Source organism: Pseudomyrmex gracilis, unplaced genomic scaffold (assembly GCF_002006095.1).
Source record: "Pseudomyrmex gracilis isolate BER0280 unplaced genomic scaffold, ASM200609v1 scaffold_119, whole genome shotgun sequence".
NCBI lineage: Eukaryota > Metazoa > Arthropoda > Insecta > Hymenoptera > Formicidae > Pseudomyrmex > Pseudomyrmex gracilis.
In genome coordinates, this window is record NW_018020703.1 from 140,629 (window position 1) to 165,277 (window position 24,649).

General features: G+C 37.4%; 5 protein-coding genes across 14 annotated transcripts in view; 2 read left to right on the forward strand and 3 right to left on the reverse strand.

The window, feature by feature from the left end:
* Positions 1–11: 11 nt before the first annotated feature.
* On the reverse strand, positions 12–10,454 carry LOC109856439 (DNA topoisomerase 1). 2 transcript variants are annotated; one of them, XM_020431721.1, is made up of 12 exons: positions 10,122–10,454; positions 9,767–9,812; positions 7,763–8,135; positions 7,280–7,644; positions 7,069–7,199; positions 6,788–6,985; positions 6,526–6,690; positions 6,346–6,431; positions 4,899–5,872; positions 4,356–4,806; positions 4,105–4,254; positions 12–3,933 (listed from the first exon to the last, which is right to left on the reverse strand). In XM_020431721.1, exons 1-12 carry the CDS (start codon positions 10,161–10,163, stop codon positions 3,831–3,833), a joined length of 3,084 nt encoding a protein of 1,027 aa, XP_020287310.1. In that variant the 5' UTR covers positions 10,164–10,454; the 3' UTR covers positions 12–3,830. The 2 variants fall into 2 exon arrangements, with proteins under 2 accessions (XP_020287310.1, XP_020287311.1); XM_020431722.1 differs by lacking the exons at positions 6,346–6,431; positions 6,526–6,690; positions 6,788–6,985; ... (3 more) ...; positions 9,767–9,812; positions 10,122–10,454 and adding an exon at positions 6,015–6,220.
* Positions 10,455–10,657: 203 nt separating this feature from the next.
* LOC109856456 (mRNA cap guanine-N7 methyltransferase) lies at positions 10,658–14,366 on the forward strand. 4 transcript variants are annotated; one of them, XM_020431757.1, is made up of 8 exons: positions 10,658–11,266; positions 11,343–11,429; positions 11,605–11,796; positions 11,873–12,077; positions 12,179–12,435; positions 12,556–12,737; positions 12,830–13,045; positions 13,172–13,569. In XM_020431757.1, exons 3-8 carry the CDS (start codon positions 11,692–11,694, stop codon positions 13,452–13,454), a joined length of 1,248 nt encoding a protein of 415 aa, XP_020287346.1. In that variant the 5' UTR covers positions 10,658–11,266; positions 11,343–11,429; positions 11,605–11,691; the 3' UTR covers positions 13,455–13,569. The 4 variants fall into 4 exon arrangements, with proteins under 4 accessions (XP_020287346.1, XP_020287345.1, XP_020287347.1 ...); XM_020431759.1 differs by having other exon boundaries at positions 10,712–11,429; positions 13,172–13,371; positions 13,476–14,366; XM_020431756.1 differs by having other exon boundaries at positions 10,658–11,429.
* A 99-nt stretch (positions 14,367–14,465) lies between these two features.
* On the reverse strand, positions 14,466–15,439 carry LOC109856460 (MIP18 family protein CG7949). Its single transcript, XM_020431767.1, has 3 exons — positions 15,216–15,439; positions 14,933–15,012; positions 14,466–14,863 (listed from the first exon to the last, which is right to left on the reverse strand). Exons 1-3 carry the CDS (start codon positions 15,334–15,336, stop codon positions 14,594–14,596), a joined length of 471 nt encoding a protein of 156 aa, XP_020287356.1. The 5' UTR covers positions 15,337–15,439; the 3' UTR covers positions 14,466–14,593.
* Positions 15,440–15,497: 58 nt separating this feature from the next.
* On the forward strand, positions 15,498–19,009 carry LOC109856459 (evolutionarily conserved signaling intermediate in Toll pathway, mitochondrial). The gene is made up of 2 exons (XM_020431766.1): positions 15,498–16,504; positions 16,585–19,009. The coding sequence occupies exons 1-2, from the start codon at positions 15,619–15,621 to the stop codon at positions 16,872–16,874; spliced, it is 1,176 nt and encodes a 391-aa protein (XP_020287355.1). The 5' UTR covers positions 15,498–15,618; the 3' UTR covers positions 16,875–19,009.
* The window catches only part of LOC109856454 (ceramide kinase), a 20,598-nt gene continuing 13,729 nt past the window's right edge, over positions 17,781–24,649 (reverse strand). For all 6 annotated transcript variants that reach the window (XM_020431754.1, XM_020431752.1, XM_020431753.1 and 3 more), the window contains 7 exons: positions 23,831–24,091; positions 21,895–22,088; positions 21,098–21,473; positions 20,720–20,872; positions 20,385–20,581; positions 20,092–20,258; positions 17,781–19,868 (listed from right to left, as the gene is read on the reverse strand). In XM_020431754.1, coding sequence (XP_020287343.1) covers positions 19,781–19,868; positions 20,092–20,258; positions 20,385–20,581; positions 20,720–20,872; positions 21,098–21,473; positions 21,895–22,088; positions 23,831–24,091 — 1,436 coding nt within the window. In that variant the 3' untranslated portion in view covers positions 17,781–19,780. The remainder of the gene's footprint in view (positions 19,869–20,091; positions 20,259–20,384; positions 20,582–20,719; positions 20,873–21,097; positions 21,474–21,894; positions 22,089–23,830; positions 24,092–24,649) is intronic.

A 24,649-nucleotide genomic window follows, 5' to 3' on the forward strand; every position in this document is an offset into this window, starting at 1 on the left:
AGAGTTCATGTTTTATAAGAATAACGATATTTAAAAAAGAGAAACGCTCGTATTATTTACATGAGAATTCGTTTTTAATCGTGTATTAATAATCCTTTTTTATTTGTTTATTAGATAATTTCTTGTGTAACTTCGTAGGATAACTTTGTAATCTCTCTAAAGCTCCGATTATACAATTGTTTTGAATAGATTTTTGGTTGAAATTGTTGAAAAGATTTAATCATTACTCTTCTTTTCTATTTTTGCAATTCAGAATTTTGTGACTCGCTATTAAAACAAAAAAATAGAAAAAAACAAATGTACGTATATATCGTTTTTAAAACAGAAAAGGACGAAGCAATTATTTTCTTTGCGATTGTTAACAACTAATTTCTTAGCTTTTTGACAATGTGTTTTTACGAGTAGAGGATATCGTCTTTTTTGTGTATCGTGGAATTTTACCGCACGATATTTAGAACACTTATGTTCGTTTTTAAGTTTTTACACGATTTAATATTATTTATTATTACGTATTTACGTCAATATACATATATATATATAATATCAATATATATATATATATATATAATTTATTTTTTCTATTGTCTCTCTCTTCTAATTGCGCAATAATGTTATATAGCACGATATAAGTATTATTACACATACACGTACACACACATACTTTTTCTTTCTGTTATTTATAATAATAAAACTCAAACACACATACACACACAAACTGATTGCACAGAAGCAAAAATTTTTTCCCTTGTAACAGGACAAAAGAGAACATTGGATATGTAATAAAATCGATTTTGTAATCCGGCACTAAGATCTTTTATTATTCTAACAATAATATTTATATATCGAAGTGTGAGATGATTACTAAACATACACATACATATGTCTCCCGCCGTCTCTCAAGGGGCGGGCTACAAAATTGTACTAAATATCGATTGCACCCTTACTTGAGTTTCTTCTTTTTTTATTATAAAGTTTAAAAAACGTAGTAGTGCTCCGAAGATCCACGTTCACTGTGATTGCATTTTTGCTTTTTTGTTTGTTTTTTTTTTTTTTTTTTTTTTATTCCTTCACCTCGTCTTTACGAACACTTTACAATTGCTATTCCTCGTATTGCAAATGGCTGTGAGAGCGGCCTCATTACACTTCATAAAAATATACATATTTTATTGTTATATCAATACTTTGCAAGTTCAGTCTAAACACAATTATGAGAATCTCAGCTATGACCTCTTTGAGAAGTAACCGGGTTTCTCTTCTCTCTTCTAATTGTCACAACTGTCGTTCTGTAGTTCGGTGTGTAAAACAATATCCTATTATATAATAAATAACAGTGTTTAATGACAACTGATAACACGATTTGTATGAACACGTGGAGTAAACGTAACGGAAGGGGGGGGGGTGAGTGAGTGAAAAATCTGCTGTTTCATTAAACGGTGAACAGTTGCTGACGCTCAACGCGGCAAATTGTCTCTGGCAAATGTGTCATTGCTCCAATTAATACACGTCTGAATGTGTGCGCATCAAAGGGTTTACAAATTTTCTTAAATATATATATCTAATGTGTTGATTCAATCACAAGCGAATGATCTATGCTTGCGCGACGCACGCAACGTTTGTTTCTCTCATCAGAAACGCTTCGCATTCTGATTTAACAAATAAACGGTGCAAGTTCGCGTTTCACTTTTTCTTTCTTTCCGAACGCTTCTCTATCTTCAGCAAATCGAAAAACAAGCAAGATTAATTTTTGTATGTACAACTTTATCAATGGAATCATCACAACGACACGGATTCGGACGTTTATATAAACTATTCTCGCCACGTATAAAATTTTTCATTTTCTACAAATTCGGAAAATGATACTTAACGTAAAATACATCACCATGAGACACTAAGATATAAAAATTTCGAGAGAAAATTAAATAAAAAATCACAAATAAGCATTTTCGTTCTAATCAAATAAAAAAGATTTCCTAGTCCTCTCACGAAACCTGTCATTCACAACAAAAACTAGATTCGATTCTCGTATCTCTCTATAAACTCGCGCCAATTGACAATCTGATAAGAACTTCTCTTTTTACTTTCGCTCATGTTGCTAAAATAAGAAAATCGAGAGAAAGCAATTAGACAAAACAATTTTTTCTTTAACAAAAAAGCTTTTCTAGACGCAGTGTGTGTATATATATGTATATAATATTTTGTATGTTATTAAGCACATGCGCCAGAACCTCGAGACTGTAAGAATGGTAAGCTTAACATTTACGCTTTAATAATGCTTATCATCGCCACGAGTGAGTGAGCACGATTGCGTGTACATGCGCTTAGTTTATCCGGCTAGAGCGAGATCGGCGCGAGACGTGCAATGCAAATAACTCTAAGCACAATTAAAGGAGACAGTGCAGACTGTCATTTATTATTATAATTTTTTTTTTTTTTTTTTTTATAGCCTAGATATAAAACAATAATATAGCTAGAAGGACAATTCACTTAAATATACACAAAAAAATTTCAGCATTTTAAATACATTATCTAATTTATTTTCCCCTTTCTCAAGAGAGAAAAGAGAGGGAGAGGGGAAAGACAATTCCAGATTCGCGAAAATTGGCTAATAAACGTACAGCAGAGTTTCTGCTTGACTCAAAACTCGTTGAAAACCGAGCGACTCTTACTCGAGACTTGTAAATATTCTTCTGTCGCATATCAAAAAAGTAGTGCAATATATGTCTAATATAATATAATCCTATACGCATATAAATGTCTTCGTACGATGCTTGTAAAATGTAAATATGATATTCAAATGACGTTATCATACATTTATGAGAGAACAATGTGTATGTGTGTGTATATGTGTGTATGTACTTTTATATGCGAGTCTGTATGTGTGTGTGTAAACATATATATATATATATATATGTGTGTGTGTGTGTGTGTGTGGCTTCTCTGAAGAAATATAAAATTCATAAGCTACTTCTGTCCCTCGGTTATACTAGTTTCTTCTTCGTAATATCATTGGTGTCGCGTATATGCCACAATTTTTAAAACACCATCCTTTTTTTTTTTTTGTATATGTACAAATGACACAACTGTCTTGAAATTGGCACAAGACGGTGTCGATCGCCCGCGGGATTCTTACGGGATCATCGATCACTGACTGTTGCACATATGCGTAATAAATTTAGGGTGTTTTTTTTCTTCTCACACAATTTAACTACTCTTCTCTAATTCTTTCTCACACGCCCGTTTCAGAATAAATTTCTACCTAAATAAAAACAAGTCACGTTGCACACTTTAGCTTTTGTTTGAAATTGTACTTCAAACACAATTCGAGATTATCCTCAGTTCGATCACGGGAGAGGTTGGGATCTCTTGCGTCTCCGCGCGAACGAGCAAGATGATGTGACACGACTCGCCGGTGACGACAAGATCGCCGAAACACGCACACGCGATCAACAGGTTCTTGTATAAAGTGTACTATCTAATTACATCACTCGAATATATGTATGTACAGTTCACCTCTCACCATAATTTAATGCGCGCGCTATATATATATATATATATGTGTATGTGTATATATATATATTGTTCTATAGAAAATATGTTCCCACACTTTCTCACATTTATATTTTTATAAGTAGAAAAATTTTCTGTATCATTTTCGTAAACACTACATGTTTTTTTCTCATTCACAGACGTTTTTGTTTTTTTTTCTTTTAATACATTCCCTCTCGAACGATAGTTCACTGATGCAAACGTGTTAATGGCAAATGTCTTCCTCTTCCAGAATCGTACACAGGTGAAGGAGAAGGTCTGGGCGATCACTAAGTTTTGTTGGGTTAAAAAACGAAATCAGGACCCGCCATCTCGATAGCCCATCGGAACTTGTCTCTCTGAGTCTTGTTGTAGATCTTTTCGATTGGTACGTTGTGCTTTTTACACCTGAAGAATCGCGGAAGTTCGAAAAATTGTACTATAAATTTGTGAAAGATAAAAAGCAGCGCAGCACGAAATAAGTAAAACTACACATCTCGATATTAAAATATAGTGAGAAATTAATTAATAAAATACGCAGAAAAGTAAAGATATAAATTAAGATATAAACAATTTTACCATGCAACGGTGATTCTGGGGTCAAGATAGTTCAGCTTGGAGGTACCCAGTGCAATCTCTTTGTTTTCCTCTCGGTCGGTCGCTTGTACTTCAAGTTTCGTTAGTTGCTCCTTTAATCTGTCTAGTTGTTTCTTCTTTTTCTCGTACGTCCTAAAAAAACAATACATGAGAAACGCATCCTATTGAGTTTCGCCGTTTATATGAGGAATCAAATATAAACATCTATCTCATAAAACAATATCTAAACATACACTTTCTCCTTCACCGAGCCGTGCTTTGCGTCTCTCTTTGCGTCCTTCACCTGCACTTCGTATTCGGCTATCGCTTCCTTCTTTGCTTCGATTTTCGCTTTCAGATTCTCCATAGACTTGGCATGAGTTTTTGGCACGGAACGCTGATGGTTGCACAGAATCGCGACCGCGCGATTAGCTCGATTGTACGACAAGATCTTTTCCGCTTCCGTCTCGTCCGGGTCTGTCAGCTTTTCGAGCTGCTGCTGCAACGTCCACGAGGCGTTGTAAGTTCTGAATACTTTTGCGGTAAGACCTTCCATCAACTCGTTCAGATGTTTGTTCATCACAGTGGTGTTGAGCCGATCGAAGAGATCATCGCCCGGTGACTTGTTCTCCATAAAGAGCTGCAAGTTCTTGAACACGCGCTTCTCCACGGGTACTTCGTTGTAATATCTTATCGAATCTTTACCTGTTGAAGAAAAACAAAATTATTCAATTTCGTAAAACGCTCAAGAGAGTTGGAAAACACAAATAATTTTAATAAAAACTCAAGACAATTACCTAAAAAGTCGAACACAACTACGTATTCTCTGCCCTCGCTTGTATCGTACAGCTGAATGTGCTCCACGCGCAGCGAACAGCAACCTACGGTGTCTGCTTGATCCTCGTCCTTTTCGTTACCGGCCCTAAGCGCCAGTTTGTCGATGAAGTATAACGCAACAGCGCGCTGCCTGATGCGCATCTCCTTACTCTTCCAATCCTCCCGATACTCGGCGCGGATCTTGTCAATCGACTTGGCCAGTTTCCGCGCGGTCTCGTACTTCTGCCAATCCTTCTCACCCTTGAGCTTGCTGGACGGGTTTAACATAACGTATTTCACCTGGCCCTGAATATTTTCAGTCCAGGACGCGAGCCACGTGACGGTAGGGTCGTGACGCACTTCCTTCCACTTGTGGCCGTGTGGTGGTTTCGGAATATTCGAATCCTTAGAACAATTGATCAGCACGTCCTCCGGTAACACTCGTTTCTTCAGCTTGCCCATCTTGGGATGTTCGCCGCGACCTCGGAACAAGCCCGGAGGCTCAATTTTGAAGTTGCCAATTTTCTCTTTGTGGCCGTCGATGGTGCAGAATCCGTACTCCTTCTGGATCTCATCGTTCTTCTCTTTGATCTTTTGCTTCTCCTCCTTCGTCATTGCTTTGCGCTCTTCGCTCTTTTGCACAAAGTACGCGTGCATCTCTTTGAAGTTGCACTTGGACAGATCGGTGATTTTGGCGCGCTCCGCGTCGGTCATTACGTCCCGCCAATCAGTAAAGAAGTTGTTGTTGAACGCAGTCTTCGTCGTGTAATCGTGGTCCAGCATACGCGCATAGAAAGTCGCGACCTCTTCCGCGTCTTGACTCAGCTTCATTTCCTTTCCGTTGTAATAGAACTTCACGTTAGGCGGCAGAGGTTCGTAAGGCGGCGCAAACACTGGTCCTTTGTGCTCCAGAAAGTGCCATTTTGTGCCGTCATTTTTCTTCTCTTCCTCCCACCTATAAGAATAAACAAGAAAAAATAAGAATATTATAAAATTAATATCAAATTACTATAAAAAGATATTCAACAATTGTTCTTTGTTTAATTGAAAAATTGTGTTAGGTTTTAACATACAAAGAGGTAAAATGTAGATATAACCTCACAAGTGGTCGCTCTATTTTCATTTTGCAAGCATAATTACGATTGCTTTTAATATGGTGCAAACGTTTCATCAAGAAACACACCATCACGTTTTTTATAAGGCTCTTCATTGCAGCTTACTGTCATTTGTGTTCTTTATTATGATTTTATTAAAATGCAGAATAACGAGAGATAATCGCGCGGTGAAAAGTATAGGTTATGATGATGCAATATATCCAACATTCCCAACTAGGAATATATCTGTGTCACTAAGAGAGAAGCAAACTCTCCTCATTGGATATCGCACGTAAAACATTTGGAAGAGGGAGAAGGGCAAAGTATTTCATACCATTTCCAAACTTCTTGTTCCTCTTCTTGCTTCTTTTTTCTTGGACTGGCACCTTCTTTCTTTATGTTGGATTTTTTCTTTGGTTTCTGTAACAACAAATACGATATAAAATACTTTCTGTCGGGATTTATATAAAAATTAAACGGATGCAGATTTAATCTTCAAGAGAAACATCTGTACCTCATCAGACTCAGCTTCAGAGTCTTCGTCATCGTGTTTTCGTTTCTTCTTTTTGGTTTTCAGATTAGTTGCTTTCTTTGGCTTTTTGCGCGCCGAGAGCGGAACATCCTCATCCTCCGAGTCAATCTTCCTCTTCGTGCTTGGTGATACTTTTGACCTTGACGACTGTTTCATCAAATAACATATAGTTACATTCAAAAGATAATTCTCGAATTTTGTTTTTGAAAACTAAAATGATATATTTAATAAATATGTTGTCTACCAATGGTTTGTCTTCTTCCGAGTCGTCTTCCGTTTTTAGGGTTGTATTGTGAAGATCCGACAATCTGGTGTCGTTTCCATCCGAACTAACGTCTTCCTCTTTGATCGGTTGATCCTCGTCTTCTTCTTCTTTGATGTAAAGAGGTCGTTCACCGCCGCTGTCGTCGTCGTCGTCCGCTTCGACTTGCGACACGAGTTCCTGAGAAAGTGTTTTACTTCAACATCTCTCTCTAGCTATCTTTACTTTTCTATAAATTCTCTACAAATCTATCATCACTTTACCTCTTTTATCTCGATTTTAGTTTCTGCATTATAATGCTCTTCATTCACCGTGTGATTAACGTTTACCTCTTCCTTTATCTTAACTTCCTTTTTTTCTTTATCCTTTTTGTCCCTATCGTCGCGATGCTTCGCTGCAATTCGAGAGAATGAAATAAGACATTTGTGTACATTTAGTAAATGAACAACAAAGATAAAGATGCAATAGATTTACATTTGTCTTTATCATGTCGGTGGCGATCTTTGTCCTTGTCATGGCGGTGCTTGTCCTTGCTACTGGACGAGCTTTCTCTGTGCCTGTCTTTGTCGGACGAGCGATGTTTCTCCTTATCGCTTGAAGCATGAGAACTGGAATGTCTTTCTTTGTCCTTCTCAGACGAGTGCTTCTTATTGTCCTTATCCTTATTATCTTTCGAAGTACTCCTGTCTTTGTCTTTGTCACGCGAGCTAGAATTCAAGGAACTGCTGTGCCTATGCTTATCTTTGTCTTTGCTCCTGTCCTTGTCTTTGCTCGAGCTATCCTTGTCTTTGCTCGAGCTATCCTTATCCTTATCCTTGTCTCTCGAGCTACTATGATGTCTGAAAGAAATAGTAACTCGTGTACAAATATCTACATTAAATTAATTAAAAATATATATTGCCGATTATTAAGATCATTGTGATCAGTTTTTTAACTGATATATTTCTCTCCTTTTACCTCTCTTTATCCTTAGAACTGGAGCTAGACTTATGATGGTGATCCTTGTCCTTGCTCTTGTCCTTATCTTTGCTGGAGGAGCTGCTACTACTCTTATGCTCCTTGTCTTTGCTTGAGGAGGAGGAGGAGCTTTTTCTGTCTTTATCCTTGCTGTTGCTATCATGCTTCTCCTTGTCCTTTATTGAATTTGAACTATGTTTATGCCTGTCTTTCTCTTTATCCCTGTGTTCACTTTTGTGATTCCTGTCCTTATCTCTGCTTCTCTCTTTATCTTTGTGATCCGACTTATGAGATGAATCTTTATCCTTGTCCTTGTGATCTGACTTGTGTTCCCGTTTTTTATCAAAACCATTGGACATGCCATTGATATGATCTACAGAAGTTAAATAATGCAGATGTGTTATATAACAAAACTGGTTATAATTAATAAATTTTTAAATATATTATACATTTAAGAGTGTGTGTTAAGTTTTCTATCTATATTTACTTGTTGTAATCTTGATTTTTTAAAAAGTAAAGACAGTAATTTTATTTATGTACAAACACTTGGTCTTTCATATTTTTGATATATCTTTCTGTTACATCAAGTTAAGTTTGTTTTGTAGAACTTACAAGCTGTGTGAGAAATAAATGATGCAAAGTAACTGACAACAGTGGCATTTCTCATAAAGAAAAATTATGCAACAACTTGTTTAAAAATTAGTTTGGTATGTTTAATATTTAATAAAATAAAAATTTAATAAAAAATATACAAATATAATATATATACAAATTTAATAAAATAAATAAAACTCTTTAAATTTCAAAGTAAAAAATACTTAGTCATAACAGCCAAAACGTCTTACTAGAGAGATAGAAACACCTGCACTCAAAACATTTTAACGAAAAATACGAGTCATTACGTTGTATCTCTCACAGTTGGTAACTCAACAATAAATTATCTTTTTTCATGACACTTCCGCTGTCTCAATAGTAACGACCCGTTAATGCTCAAGTTCACTAATTCAATTAAAAAAGATGACCTATCAATTTTTGTGCTAGTATTTACTTTCTCATTTTTTACATATTTATACTACTTTTTCTTCAAACGTGTCCGACAAAAATAACGACATAACTAATTTTTTTTATCTTGCTCGCGATAAAAAAAGAAACAAAAAATTGTTTCACGTATTACTGACTCCAAATAATAATAAAAAATTAATTACGCAATATATGAAAAAAAGTATTTTATTTTCACAATTACGATTCGTAGCGAGCGCTAAGCTCTAGAATGCTTTGCGTTAATAAATTATTTATATGCAACTTCGACTATTAGTAATTACAAATAATGCGCCCTATTAAATATTAAACGTTGCGTAACATTTTTTAAAATTTATTTTTTATTTCTGTACAATAATCGCATATTTTTTTAATTATTTCAACATGGAGTCATCGAGAAGTATTTTAGCACCACGTGGCATGAATGAAGAAAGTAACAGCGAAAAGGACAAAGGTGCGTGTAACATTTAAAGATGCACGCTCTCCTTTTAAATTCAAATCGTATAAGCAAATAACGCGCTCGACAACGTGTCGGGCGATACGCATGTGACAAAGACAATTTTGATGTGAAAGAAAAATGAGAAAAAATTCAACATTTTTTTCGTAAACGCTCTAGCAGATCTCTCATTCCGTAGTCGCCGTTCTGGAAAAGAAAAAACCAATTCTATGCGCGCACACACACGCACACACATACAGTACATATGGAAATTGTTGTGTTCTCAAATCGTGTTCGACGTGATTTCAAAAACAAAAACAAAAACAAAAAAACAAAAACAAAAAAAGAAAAAAAAACACGTGATCTCGTGCGCATCGAGAAATGATTGCGATACACTACAATCGTAGCGTTTGCCGATCAAGTTAACCATGTGCGTATCCGTCATCTGATCGGGTCATTGTTAAAAAGCGAGATCTTGTTCGCGAATCGTATGTGCGCGCGACCGGACTTCTGCCAGGAATCGGACTTACCGGTGTGAATTCCGGGGCCGTCGCCACTCTCCTTGGCCTTTTTATCCTGAAACAGACGGATTTTTAATTGAGACGCTGAAGAACAAAGAGAGAGAGAGAGAGAGAGAAAGAAAGCGAGAGCGACCGCGTCAGGACACTTTAAAAACGTTCGGCAGTAAAGCGACTGGTGGTCGGGCGCTCGCTCACGCCACAGCGTAGGAACTTAGTCGCAGACGCCATTTTGGGACTTAGAAAAATTTCGCGTCGGACGTACATGTAGCGACCAAGAGGCGAGAGCTCGAGCGCGACCCGGTATCGCGAAAATGCACACGTACGCGGTCGCGGGATCACGAGAGGATGCGAAATATGTTCTTACCGGGTCCGTGTTCAGCTGCGTATTCGCCTGCTCCAGCTCCATTTCGTTCGACGAACGTGGCTGATAGATTCTGTACGAGCTGTACTATACACACACGAGCGAGAGATATAGCGGCAACGCTATGAAACGAACAGAGAGCAGCAACGAGCTGAGTTGCACTGGGCACGCACACACGGACAGCTCGTCGCCGTGGCTGTTGGTCCGTGCGGTCCGCGGTACGCCGCTGGCTCCACTGTGTGCGCGAAGAAATGTGAGAAGTTTTTCTACTTACGCGTCGCGCACGCACAGCAAACACGCCCGTCCCTTTGCGCGTCCTCTGTGCGACTGGTGCGGCTGTTCGTTCGTGTTCTATGCGCCCGCCGCCACGATGTCCGCCGCGCGCAAGTCCGAGACCGTGCGAGACTGTTCCAAGTCCCGAAAACGTGTGATCGCGCACGCGCCGCCAGGCTCCGCCTACTTCGATCTCCCAAGAACCGCGAGAACGCGCGACTGAATCGCCCGATTCCACCCGATTCTCCCGGGGAGTTCATTCACCGCGGCGGCCGATTGAAATAAAACCGGTCGTGTCGCGCGTCGTCCGCGAGTTCAATCTCCTTACGACGAACGCACGCGCACCTCTCTCGCCACGAGACTCGCGCATTCGATTTACGCGATTTTCACCGAACAAAAATTAAAAAAAAAATATCGGGTTCGATCACAACGCGCGTTCTTGTCTTTCTTTTTTTTTTTTCTACGTTGATTTTCGACGAGAAGAAACAAGTCTTGATTGTTCCAATTCGACTTCACTCTTGATTTTTGTTGGATCATAAACATAAACCGTCTCGCACGTCGGCATTCTTCGATGTAGCACAGTCACAATTTTTCACTTATATATTAATCTACAAAAGAGAGAGTTCACTTTCCCAAGTATTTTGAATTTTGACGCGTGAAGAGTTTTACAGACGCGTATAAGTTCGAACCGATCGCCATTTTCCACTCCTCATAGTTGTCATGTGACCACTTTAGTTCGCTTGGATTTCAGACAAGAGGGCAGACAGTCGTTACGTGTTCTTTACGCAGGGTGGTTTGTACTCTTCAGAGAGAGTTCTCGGCAAAACCTGTTCGCGCTCTTGAACGTGTACATGAATTGACTTTGATACTGCACGGTATGAACGCGCCGAACTAGCTTCTCGGTCTAAGATCGTACATACATTTGTTTTATTTATCTCTGTGTGTCTTCAGGCGTCGGTATTATATGGCGAACAATATGGCACGTGTGTGTCAAGTTTTATAGAAAATCGAACGAACCATCGAGAAGCAGCGCGCAAAGTTTGTCTCTTTTATCTCTTTTATTTATTTTTTTTTTTAATGTCAATTGTTAATGATATTTAAAATATCAAGAATATCTTTACGGGAGTTCTCTTCCTGATTTCACAATATCAAAAAATCTTTGTATGAGATAATAATACTGTTTTTTATTACTAATATTTCTTGTGTTCATCAGTTGCAGATTTTGTGTAACAACGAATTGTCAATTCTGAGATAGAATAAATAATCATCCGTTGCGGCGTGATTCGAAATAAACAGAGATATGGAGAGCAGAAAGCACAAGCTGTCACCCGATCGAGAAGACCCTGTTGATGTAAAAGTTCCTTCCATAGACAAACGCGATACCGACAAAGATGTTACATCTGCTGTAAGTGTCTGAATTATTATATTGTCTATTGTCCAGTCGGTAAAAGTTTACATTGTTATTGTCTTCTTTGTCATAGACACCAAGTATTTCTTCAGATGTGGCAACATGCGAGAATGACGATACAAATAGTGTCTCACCCGACGTAAGCAAAGCCAGTGCTAATACGGCCTTGGTAGCTGAGCATTATAATACACTGAAAGAAAAGGGTATTTCGCAAAGGAATCAAAGTCGCATCGTGTACATGAGAAATTTCAATAATTGGGTCAAGAGTATGCTTATTAGTAAGTTTTTTTTTATCATCTAATTAGTATCACATTGTATGAAGCAGAAGAGGGACTAATATATACTAAATATATACTAACCAAATCTGTTGTATTATCAGATAAATATCTAGGGAAGATAAAACAAAGTATTCGTCACAAAACCACGCTGAAGGTGCTGGATATGTGTTGCGGCAAGGGAGGAGATCTTCTCAAATGGAAGAAGGCTGGAATTTCGCATCTGATCTGCACGGATGTGGCGGAGGTGTCGTTGGAACAATGTCAGGACAGATATAACGACGTGTTGAAGAAAAGTTCCAGGGACAGAACTTTCTCTCCTCTTTTCACCGCAGAATTTGTAACGGCCGATTGTACTAAGGTAGAAGATACACATGTTTTTGTTTAAACGCTGTTTTTGCACAATTTTATTATTATGTTACTCACTCGTAGTGTGAAATGCATGTGTCCTATGGAATTTGGTTAATCAGGAATGTTGCAGGTTCGTTTAAGGGAAAGATTCAAGGATCCGAGCATGCAGTTGGACTTCGTCAGTTGTCAGTTCGCGTTTCATTACAGCTTCGAATCTTTGCCGCAGGCAGAGTGCATGCTACGAAACGCCGCTGAGAGTCTCAAGACCGGCGGTTACTTCATAGGAACCATTCCGGATGCGTATGACATAGTGTACGTTTACTTTTTCGTCTCTTTTTGTATTTGAAAACTATCGATTTTGCTAAATTACGTTACAAAAAAAAAGCTTCCAATTTTTAACGCAGTTCTAGATGGCAGAAATGTGACGGCAACAAGTTTGGCAACGACGTCTATAGCATTGAATTTTTGCCCGAAGTGGATAAAACAAAACCGCCACTTTTTGGAGCGAAGTATAATTTCCACCTGGACGGCGTCGTTGATTGTCCGGAGTTTCTGGTGCATTTACCAACTCTGCGCAAATTAGCTCTGAAATTTGGCCTAGAATTAATAAGTTTTGAAAGGTGAAAAAAAAAAAGATCTGTGTGTACAAAGATATTGGAGAAACATAGTGAACTATGTTACTGTTAGAAAGTTAGGGTTAAAAATTTCAACACAAATTAATATCAAGGTTTTTTTTTTTTAATTAGATTCGAAACGTTTTACGAACATTTCAAGGATGAAGGTAAGGTCTTGTTGGGAAATATGCAGGCGTTGGAAACTTATCCGCCGTGTAACGAATCGTCTTTGGTTGGCGATCCTGAACGAGACTACAATCACGTGCGTGAATACAAGCACGATAATCATCGCAAAATCGGCACTCTTTCGCAGTCAGAGTGGGATGTTATTTGTGAGTACGAAACTTCCGATCGGGAAGTATCAAAGTTAATCAAATTTATGAAATCTAACAAATTTATCCTCTTAACGTTTTAACAATCTTATCTGTTTTTGCAGCGTTATATGCGGTTTTTGTGTTCCAAAAAATGAAGACGATTTGGAATAGCGAGGGAAAACCGGAGTACGTAAAATTGTAAATAACATGATAGGAAGATAGAAAAAACTGGCAAAGCAACGGGGGTGTAAAATGATTTCTTGTCATTCAAATGAGTATGTTGCTGTGTTTCAATTTTTGTGGGACGATTGTCACTTGTGTAGAATTAATCTTATACAAAATATCGGAAACTACTAAAACCTTAATCATTGAAATGAAACGAACGTTTCTTCGCTTACAATGAAATTCGAGTTAGTAAAGTTTGTTTTTCATCAGATATTACGCAAATGAATTGATTCACTAAGCAGTTTATGTGATTGTGTTCGAATGTATATGTACGTTGTGTATGTATAAAAGTACAGTAGTGCCTCGCTAATGTGCCGCAATTTTGGTATTGTGATAGGGAGTCATCCCTATCAATTTCTTTGCCGAAGCTTCGCGCGAATTGGTGGGGATGGCTCTGCCGCGGTCTCGAGCCGATCAGAGATAACAGCCGGCAATTCTCGGAACATACCTCCCTCGACATTTTTCCGCTTGCGGAATCGAGGAGCGGAAAAATAGCAAGGCACTACTGTATTTTAAGAAATTTACACGGATTATTTATATAAATTTTCTCATCAAAAGCGCCAACTTTACCGAGATCGATATACCATATTTACATACATAGACCTATATAATGAATTTGTATATACACATTGCTCTATGCGATTACGCACGCTATGTAATGATTTCTTATGAAAATTATTTAAAGAATTATTTCAATACACATTTTTTGTAAAACCCTAAGAATCAGTTTTCAAATTCAAATAACCAACCTGACCGTTTTTATTTGGAATATTTTTTATTAAGGTTTTTTATTATTTTTTGTAACGGATTTTTACTTCAATTAATAAATCAATTGCTGAAACACAATCGGGATAAACTACTCGAATTTGTATTTTAAATGTTAATTCAATTAAATAAAAAGTACTTTAATCGAACAACTATTCCAAGGTCCAAACTCTTCTTACAGTACGTATTTACATTGAATAGCATACTTTGTACCAAGTCATTAGAAATAATAACTGTATAGACTGTACATTTAATTTCTTGGAGCCAGACACTGATTGATCACACCAAGCAGCATGGAATTTTCTAGAGCTGCAGCCACTCTCTCCTTGTCGGCAAGCTGTTTATTCACCGCTGCTTCTGAGGTGTGTGTGCCGGGAGAAACTTCCACACTGACTTTGAACCTAGCGGGCAGAGCACGCAGCAACTGCACACGAATAGACAATCCGATCAAAGTGACCATGCTGCAATGGGGAATTGTTGGAGTGAATTTTATATCAACCTTGTTTTCCTTGTCATCGACCTGTAAAAGTTTATTTTTAACAAACACACGCAACGGTCCAGAATATTATTGTTTAAAAAAATGATCTACCACTATAAGACTCTGCTCCACCACATTTAATTCTTCCAAGGTCAAAGGATGTTCCGGATCATTGATATTCCTAATTATATCTGTAAATTGTCGAACATACTATGTAATTTATAATTCTTCACGCAATATATCAATAAATATATATTTAAGAGTTTTCAGGTTAACTCTCTTGCAAAACACACATTAAAAAAAACTCAGTCGAGTAATTATCGCAGAATCGTGTACACAGTTATTATTTACTTCGACACACATCATATCGATATTTGATTTTAAAATCGCGTACCAAATATTTCCCTTGCATCGAACTCGTCGGCGATGTCCTCGTTTTGCTCCTCAGCTGTGATTTCTCTGTCGTTCGCTTTTTTGTAGAGCTTTGGATTAATATTTTCGGAAATCTCACTCATTGTGATATTTTTTTTATATCCTTTACATTATATCCTTCGCGCGAGCGGAGTAAATACAATATATTCTACGGACTATAAAAATCCATCGCAAAATCGGTTGATCAAGTAATCTAACCCTAACCCTAACCTAACCTAACCTAACCTAGCCTAGCTGTTGTAAACATAACCTCGCAAACTCTCGTGAGTGCGAAACTTCCGCGGTAAAAGGATTCCAATCAACCGCCTCGAAGAAACTTGAAGATAATGTGTTAACGAAGACTGGAAGGAGCAACATCGATCAGTATGCTCTCGCAGGTTGCGAGGATTGTCCTCGCGTCAAGTGTCTCGACGTTGAAGCAACAGCCGTACAAAATTGACAGTCCGCTGTTAGGGTGCCTCATCAACGCCGTTCACACGAGCGAGTACCGACGAAATAATGACGAGAAGCCATCAGCTCTCGTACTGCAATCTTTCGCAAACGTCGAGAACAAGCAAAAAGAGACTTATTTGGATGTGATACGTCAGTACAAGAGCCACAATGATATGCGACACGGCCACGTGGAGTTCATTCGGATCGCGCTCAAGTACATGGACGAGTTCGGCGTGAATCGTGACCTGGCGGTGTACAAGGCTCTGCTGGACGTGCTGCCCAAGGGTAAGTTCATCCCCAGGTTCTACTTTCAAACCATGATTCCGCACTATCCCAAGCAGCAGCACGCGGCAATCGATATACTGTGCAAGATGGAACACAATTGCGTGATGCCGGATCTGGAGATCCAGAACATGCTGCTGAATATCTTTGGCATACACGGGGAACCGTTGAAGAAGTTCTGGCGAATGATGTACTGGATGCCCAAGTTTGCCAATTTGAATCCCTGGCCCTGTCCCAGACCCGCGCCCAAAGATCCTCGAGTGCTCGCTAGACTCGCGATACGCAAGATAACCAGTGTGGACGTGAAGACCAAGATCACAGAATTCGTGACGAAAGATGTGGAGGATGCTATTGAGAACACGTGGATTGTGTCTGCTATGAGCAGCGACCAGCAGAGACTGCTGCAAACGCAATCCCCTAACAATCCACTGTTTGTAGAAGGACCTTACACAGTTTGGGTCGCTGATCAGTGTATAGACTATTTTGTGCTGAGAGGAGATGCAAAAGAGATAAAAAATGATTACCAAGACATTGATGGTTAGCAACATTTTTGTGATTAATTGAGTTTATTTCGATGTGTTTGTATACTTGATAATTTGATGTGTATTGTTTTGCAGATGTTTCAAATATCAGAATACCTTTTTGGGACGGAAAAGAAATAGCCGTAGCTCCTACTGTTCACGAACAGAACGACGGCACATACTTCGCCATGTGTGCCACTGGCACATCCACGAAAGATTCTTTATTATCGTGGATACGTTGCTTGCAAAAGGAAAATCCCGCGCTGGACAAAATTCCTGTGGTATTCAAACTGGCATCGTCCACTAGGGAACAGGTGTTCATCAACGAAAAGGAAAACGAGGACGATCTTGTGCAAAGGATTGATGTTACGGATCAAAAAAATTGATTGAAAACAAGTTACGATATATATAAGAACTAGAGTTTAGAATATCACTGATGTATCATCGATGCGCTTGTAAATAGATTTCGTGTAAAATGTAGTATGTTTTTACGATTGAGGATATTGATTTCTTCGTTTTACTTATTATAAATAAATTTCTTGCTCTCAGGAAAAATAATGCACACATGAAATATATATGTACAAATCTAATATCTTACGTTTATTATTCCTCTTAGCAACATTATTAAAATCTTTAATAACAAATCTGTTAGATCTGTTTACTAAATTTATTTACGGTTTTATTTGATTTATAAAAATATTGAGTTGTAATATTACATTATACATCTACCGAGAGGATTTATGTGAAAAAATAAGGTAAACGGCATATGTAGAAAGTTAATATAATTTATTATGTGCAATCGTAGTTTGCTTGGTTCGCTTTTCTAGTGATAAAATAAATCGCACACACACACACACACACATACATACATACACACAATCGCCCCCATCCAACGTGTCATATTGCACCGATTTGCCATTTTTATTTCCTGTAAATATATATGTATATTGCAGTTAAAAAAAATATATTTAAAAAAAATATAATACAATTTTTTGCACAGATATATATATATACGATATCGCATACACATATACATATATGTGTACAATTTTCTTGGAATCGCGTTGTCCTTTGACAACACTACTCCGTTAAACGTGTTAAATCTAAGTTGTTTCTTAAGAAGACACACTGTTTCAATTGTCGCAAATTAAAATACGTAGCAGCAACTTTTTCTCTTCGTTCTATATAAAAATCTGTCTATGTAAACTTCTACGATCTGTCGTTGAAGAAAAAAGACAAAAGTGAAGCCTACCTACGACCTGCGTAAGTTGTTTTAATCTAATGTTGTTTAAAAAAAAAAAAAAAAAAAAAAACAACGTTTTAAATTAAGTCTTCCTAAAGTAAACTATACAATACTGTACTCTTTCCTAAATTTGCGACACTGGGGATTCTACAAAAAGCGACGATCGTGTAACCTTGATCAATTTTTGATGGACAGGCTGTGTATAGAACGTGCCTCGTATAATGCTGTTTATTGCGTCGGTTTTACGACCTTTTTATACGTCAATAATTCATCACGACGCGAACTCTAGCACCTACTTACAGCACTAAAAATAGGAAACTTGATAATGACAATTGCGAATATTCTATTTCACGCCACGTGATAATCGAGAGAGAAAGATAGATTCTGTTAGAAGAAATTCAAAAGTTTTTATAATAAATCCCAGACGTTTATGCAAATGTATATCTCGGTATATAAATTAAAATTGAAGTAGATTACAAATAGAAAATTACATTTTTATATGTTGACACATTGAAAAACAATTGCATCTTTTAAACGTATCTCGATTGTAACTCAGTTTGATCAATTTGTTTTTCTATAGTGAAATATTAATTTGCATAAACAGTGATTTAATATTGTAAATAATCATGTTTCGTTGCTATGTGTCATATAGTATCATACAATTAATATACAATTATCTTACTCAACAAATACTTTTGCAAACAAATACTGTCAAAAACTTGCTAATCGCTAAACAATGCACCAGCTCTCTTAAACTTGTCCTACAATTTCAGGCTTCGTACGACTGAGGCACCATCCTCGCACCTTGATTGTCTGACGAAGATTGCCAGAAACAATATAAAAAAAAAAACCTCCTTATTAAACTTCCTAAACTGATTAATGTTTCAATTTAATAAGTCACGTTTGAATGTCGGCAATATCGATTGTTACTCAATATATTCGTTATCGCGAATGTTGCAAGAATTGATTGCGCGTAATAAATTCACACAACATCGCTCGACGAGAAGTAACTAACAATAAATTTAAGTAACAATATATTGCGCTTTGAATTAGCTGTAAGCGTTAATAATGAATTGTTTTAAGTACAAAATGTAAAAGTACGTTGGCCACAAGACCAATAAATGCAGACTTCGGCTTTTTAACAAACGTTTCGATATCGATTCCGAAATTCTAATCAAGATCAAGCGAATAATTTAAGCAGTAGTTCACGTTAAAAAGCATTTTTTAAATATCCACACGTATATATGTATAATATATTTAATATATACCTATCTTTTATTGACCTGGTTTTTCTTTCTTTTTTTTATAGTTGTACATTGAGAACCATATTATTGTTCCGAGTTCTTAAATAAATTTTTTATCTACAAAATTTATATATACACAACCAAATGCGTATATAAATTGCAATTTCTAATTGATTATAGCATTTTCTTGCCGGCGTGATTCACATTATGCCGGCAAAAGGAATGTTCAATTATTTTTGCGGAAAGCATACATAAATTATTGTTACCAAGAATTATGTTTTCAAGTGAAATAATAAAATTAAACGATAAAAATTATAAACGATTTTCTGCGCACGTGTAGTCAAAAATTATAAATCGAAATGATACCAGCTCTCGCAATGCTTGGTCTTCAATTAATCACAATAATCGAGTTAACAATTTAATTAAATTCCCTCTGTTATAAATCAAATTAACAACAACGTAAAATAAAATTAACAAATAAAATCCGTAAAACATTACAAGCAATTTCACAGACTTGTGCTTCATTCGTTGCTGCCGATGGCAAATTTGTGTTTTTTTTTTTTTTTTTCCGCGTGAGACGCGCTCTGAAATATATAGACTGATCACAAAGTGCAATCGTAAATATATTTCTTATACAATGCAAAAATAATATCAGGAATAGAGCGAATGAATCTTTTGCGGTGTGTTACACCGTAAAATATATATCACGATAACGGAGGAAGGAAGTTCGCGCCTGGTAAGAGCGTTCTTGAAGCTGAAGACAGTCCGTTCGAGCGATCTCATTCGATGACCTCGTTCGGCTCGCTCACACGGAACAGTTTGAGCAGCTCGTCGGTTCTCGGACTGATTCCTGAGATCGCCTCGTATAAACCTTCAGCAACTGGCAGTGGACCCTGCGCAGAGACAAATTCGGCAACATTTCAAAGATTGCACTTTTTTTCAGTTTCAAAAGTTTTTTACACAATTATCGCAAACATGTACAACTGTTGTGTTCCAAATTACATGCGCATATTTTAGATAAATTTTTATCTTAGATAAGACAAACAATTTGTTCGTACAAAAGGTTCGAGACCGACAAAACCGCGAAATATTTATCGAGCCATTCGGTTTACTCGCCTGATTTTCACATTGCTGCTGTCGATCACCTCGCCGTCGCAGTTCCACACGCTGAGTCGGGAGCTCGAGCGGACCATGTTGAGCTCGTTCTCGGACGACTGCAGCGTCGTTAGAGCACGGAATGTGAATTCTCTGGCTCTGAAGACCTCGACAAACGGAAGATCGTACTGTAATAGATAAAAACAGTTGTGTCTCCCGAAATATATTAGACCATGTTAAAAATTCAACACAAATGATTAAACAAAATAACTTGTGTGTGTGACTAAAAAGTAATTATTGTGCGATTAACGTACCAAAGTCTTTCGTTTGCTTGACAACCTGAGTAACAATCTGACATTGTTTATCAAAGATGTGTGTCGAATTAATATCACATCAACGCAGCCGTCACCTATGTGACAGTGAGGACTGAAGCCCATCGGACTCCTGGAGCACGCGCACGACACGTTTGCGCCGTTCACCATAAAAAACTTTCCTCTAACTGTCACCCACCCTATAATACAAACGAGAATGTCGATATTTCGATCTTATTATCTTTCATATGTGCTTTATTGATGATTAATTATTAAGTAATGTATAATTAATTATTGTATGTTATCTCAAATTTTTTCCAAAGTATTTAAATACGTACTAGCAATTTCTTCATCGGGAATGCTATTGTGCATGTGCTGCAGGCAACGTGAACAGTTCATCATGCATCTAGTGCTGCTTGCCGGATGACACGGATCCGACAGCAGCTCGATCTCGCCCTCGTAACCCTTATTCGCGAGTATTTTCTTAAACCCTGAGATCAACAAGAATTATCTAATTTTAATATCTTAAAAATTTCATATTCATACAAACGTCTATAAATTTTTTTGCTCATGTATTTTTTGCATAGCAAAATTCTATAAGATATTTTATATCTTAATAAAATTATTGTATAGTTTTATAATTAAATAGTTGATAAAGCAACGATGTGTTAATATTAAATATCATATTAAATATCGAAATGTCTGGATGATCGTACCGGACCAATCATATCTGTGAGGACCCATCCATCGGAATTTCTCACTGTCGCGAATCACGTCACCAAGATAGCCATAACTGAGCACGCTAGCATATAACCTGAGTAAATTACGATTGCTGTGAACCGACGAGATGTCCAGACCTATCGAGTCGCCGAAGATGATATGTATCGCGGCAGTCTGCACATCAGTGGTGCCGTGCAGACTGTAGGCCACCGTGTCGGTGCTACCGCTGGGTATAACGCCGACAGGCAGGGCGGGGTTGGGGAGCCTCGCGTCAGGGTCATCGGGATTGATCTGCTGATCTTTCGCCGCCCTCAACACCAGACCGTTGAATACCTCCGCGAACGTGCCGTCGCCGCCAATACATACCACCGCCTATACAAAGTCCGATTTGCCCTTGAGTAATTCAAATGTAAGACAATCTCGAAATTTTAAACACTTGGACTCAGTAAATGTCTGTAGCGATAAAAATATACGAGTTTACACATCGCATCTAAAAATTGATATTTTGACATTTTTCAGATTTCCAAATTATTATATCGTTTTTAATTAATATAAAAATACACAATTAATAGAAAACTCAAATATCATGAAGATATTAAAATTAGATCCAAAAACTATACAAAAAACTCATATCTCTTTCTGTTAATTAGCGCTTGGTGACGTAATAAATAATAATTTCACTTAATCATGGGGATAAACGTGGGAGATTTTCGTTGCAATACAATTCAGAGACAGAGTTATAAAACGAGATATATAGAAAAGAATGCCGGCATTGCACCAACAGGACACTCACATGTAGGTCACTCAAGTCGGCCGTAAGCAGAGTGTCACGAATGTGACCAGCGCGCTCGGTGACTATCATTTTCGTTTCGATGCCGGCGATGGTCATTAGCGGCTGCACATCTTTTTCCCAGATCCGAATGCCTCGCTTCTTACCGCCGATAGGATTAACAAATAGCATTATCTTTCGCGGCCGATACGTCAGACCTGAAACCAATACCAAGGTCAAACTCGATTTTTGATTTCTCAAACGTTAAATGTATTAATAATGTTATCATGTTTTTCAAATGTTTTTTTTCTATGACGATTCAAAATTTCAAATTTATTAAATAAGAGAAGAATTAATTCTCAGAATAATAATTCTTAGAACAGATCGATTCAGCTTTTCGAAACGTCTGCATATTGTTGAAGGATAATAAAAAATTTTTTTGATATCGTGTTTGGATTGACCTTCCTTTATCCATTTTTAGATTAAACAAGGTAAAAAGGGCAGAGGTTTTGCGTAAACTGTTTTTAAAAATAAACAAACTTGCAAGATCTAAAATCAGACCGGCAGTACCGATCGATATATGTCCGCGATATGCGGCATCGATAAATCGAGTAGGTTTTTCACGAAGACGGTATCGCATACGGCAAACACCCAGATCAATACCGTAGCTGCCGGTATTACGCGCCGACGGTCGACACGGGGTAGTTTACACGCCCACTCTGTTTTCTCAATATTCATTAATACTCGCCCTCTTCTTTCTCGGACGAGAGATATCGGAGCGGAGCGGAGATTTTTACATTGCGCTCGCTTTTATTTTCTGACGTCAAAAAACAGAAATGCTACAGTTCAATTAAATTCCGGAATTAACACTCAGTCCGTATAATTTGATTATCGGAGATTATCAGAGAGCGCAAACAAATTGAAATTAAAAACGGAACTCGACGTTTAATTTGGAATTTATTGAAATCTTTAAATAGAAAAACGTAGAAAAGCTACGGCTCAGAAGATTGGAAAATCCGCGTAAAAAAAAAAAAAGAATTTAAAACAATAAGAACTTCGCGAGAAATTTAAATTTGTCGAATAGTACAGCAAAGTTTTTAAGATTGTCGCGTGTATATATCGGTGCAAAGCTTTTATCGTAATTTCATGCCGACCTTCAGCCGGGTTAACTAGCCGGTTAAACTCTGTATAGCAACGTCCGGTTTTGCACTACATTTGTAAATTTCAAATTCAACACGTCATTGAGAACAGATTTAATTTCAAATCGTAAAATTTAATTGTTGAACATATTTGAACATGTTTAAATTTAATTTTTAAACCTATTTGAAACATGGATAAAATTTTTTGTAGTTTTGTAAAACTGCATGTTTTTAAATATAAAACGCAAAACAATTTAATTCTACTTTTATTTATTTTATTCTACTCTATTAGTATTTTTTTTTTGCGCAAAGACAAAGTGTAATTTTTTCACAAGAAAAAAAATTCGCCTGCAATCTGCGCAATGAGACAGAAGAATTAAAGGTTTGTTACTCGTTTTACGCGGTAGCCGGTGACATCAACGACGAAACAAGAGCTAGCAAGTTCTCACTAATTTATGCGTCGCGCTCGTTCCCCAACGACTTGTCTTCTCGTCGCGTTCTCACTCTTTGCATACTTTTTTTGCAAGTAGAAAAGAAGAACGTTTTGCTTACTTAGTTTTTTTTTTTTTTTCATCGCGCATCGTAATATCACCGTCGCACGTTGATGCATCAGCAAATATTTGTCTGTCGCACGCAAATTTCTGAATCAGTGAGCTACACCGTTCGCGAAAGCTACGTGCATTCGTAATTCTAAAATTATTACCGCGATCTTGACCGCGAGCTATTGCTCTTCGGTCTCGTCTTTGCAAAGACTCACAAACAAACGCTCCAATAAATAACGTAAAGCGTAAATCATATCATGCGCGATAAACAATTCTCACCCAGGAGGTAGTTTCGAATGGTCTTCACCCACGAAGCCACTTGTCGCGGATCCGTGTGGCTCATCGTGACGCTGTGGTGTCTCCATTTGTTCTTCGATCCGCGCACCGCGTAATGCAGAATAAAATTTGTCGGGCACACGGTGGTCGGCGAAGTCGCGGTAGGTTGCGACGACTGCTTCTCTTTCGCGCTGACATTTCCCGGTATCCAGTCGTCGCCGTAGCGCACCGCCAAAACGTCCGTAAGAGGCAGCGTCCATCTGGCTGAAAAACGCGGAGAAAGAATGACATTTCGCGTGTGAGAAAAAGACTTCGAACAAACACAGGCAAACGCAGGCTCAATATTCTCGAAACCAAAATAATAAGTAAAAATTTAATTTTAATTCGCTAATAAAATTTTTGTCGTTTCAATCTAACTTTGGATTATCTTCAGTGAAAATACTGTGAGAAAAAAATAAATTCGTTAACTCTTTTTTGAGTTCATGTTTGATTAAAAACTTGTACAATATAAATAATTTTTATCTACAAATATTTTTTTTGCTCGTTCTCGGAATTTTCCGGAACAATATTGGCAAGAAAGCGGAGCGATCGCACAAGTTTTATCTGACCGAGGAAATCTCTTACCACATACACTTGACGCGGTTTTTTTTTTGTAAAATTTAACATATATCGACGTTTGGTAATTATGCAGTTATACGGACTATTTTCCGATCTCAACAATTTTGACATATGTTATCAAGGTCACCTCCCTGAATAATAATATGAAGGTTTTATCCGTCGCTCATTGTTTATAAAAAACTTATGAACAAAAAAAGTTTCATG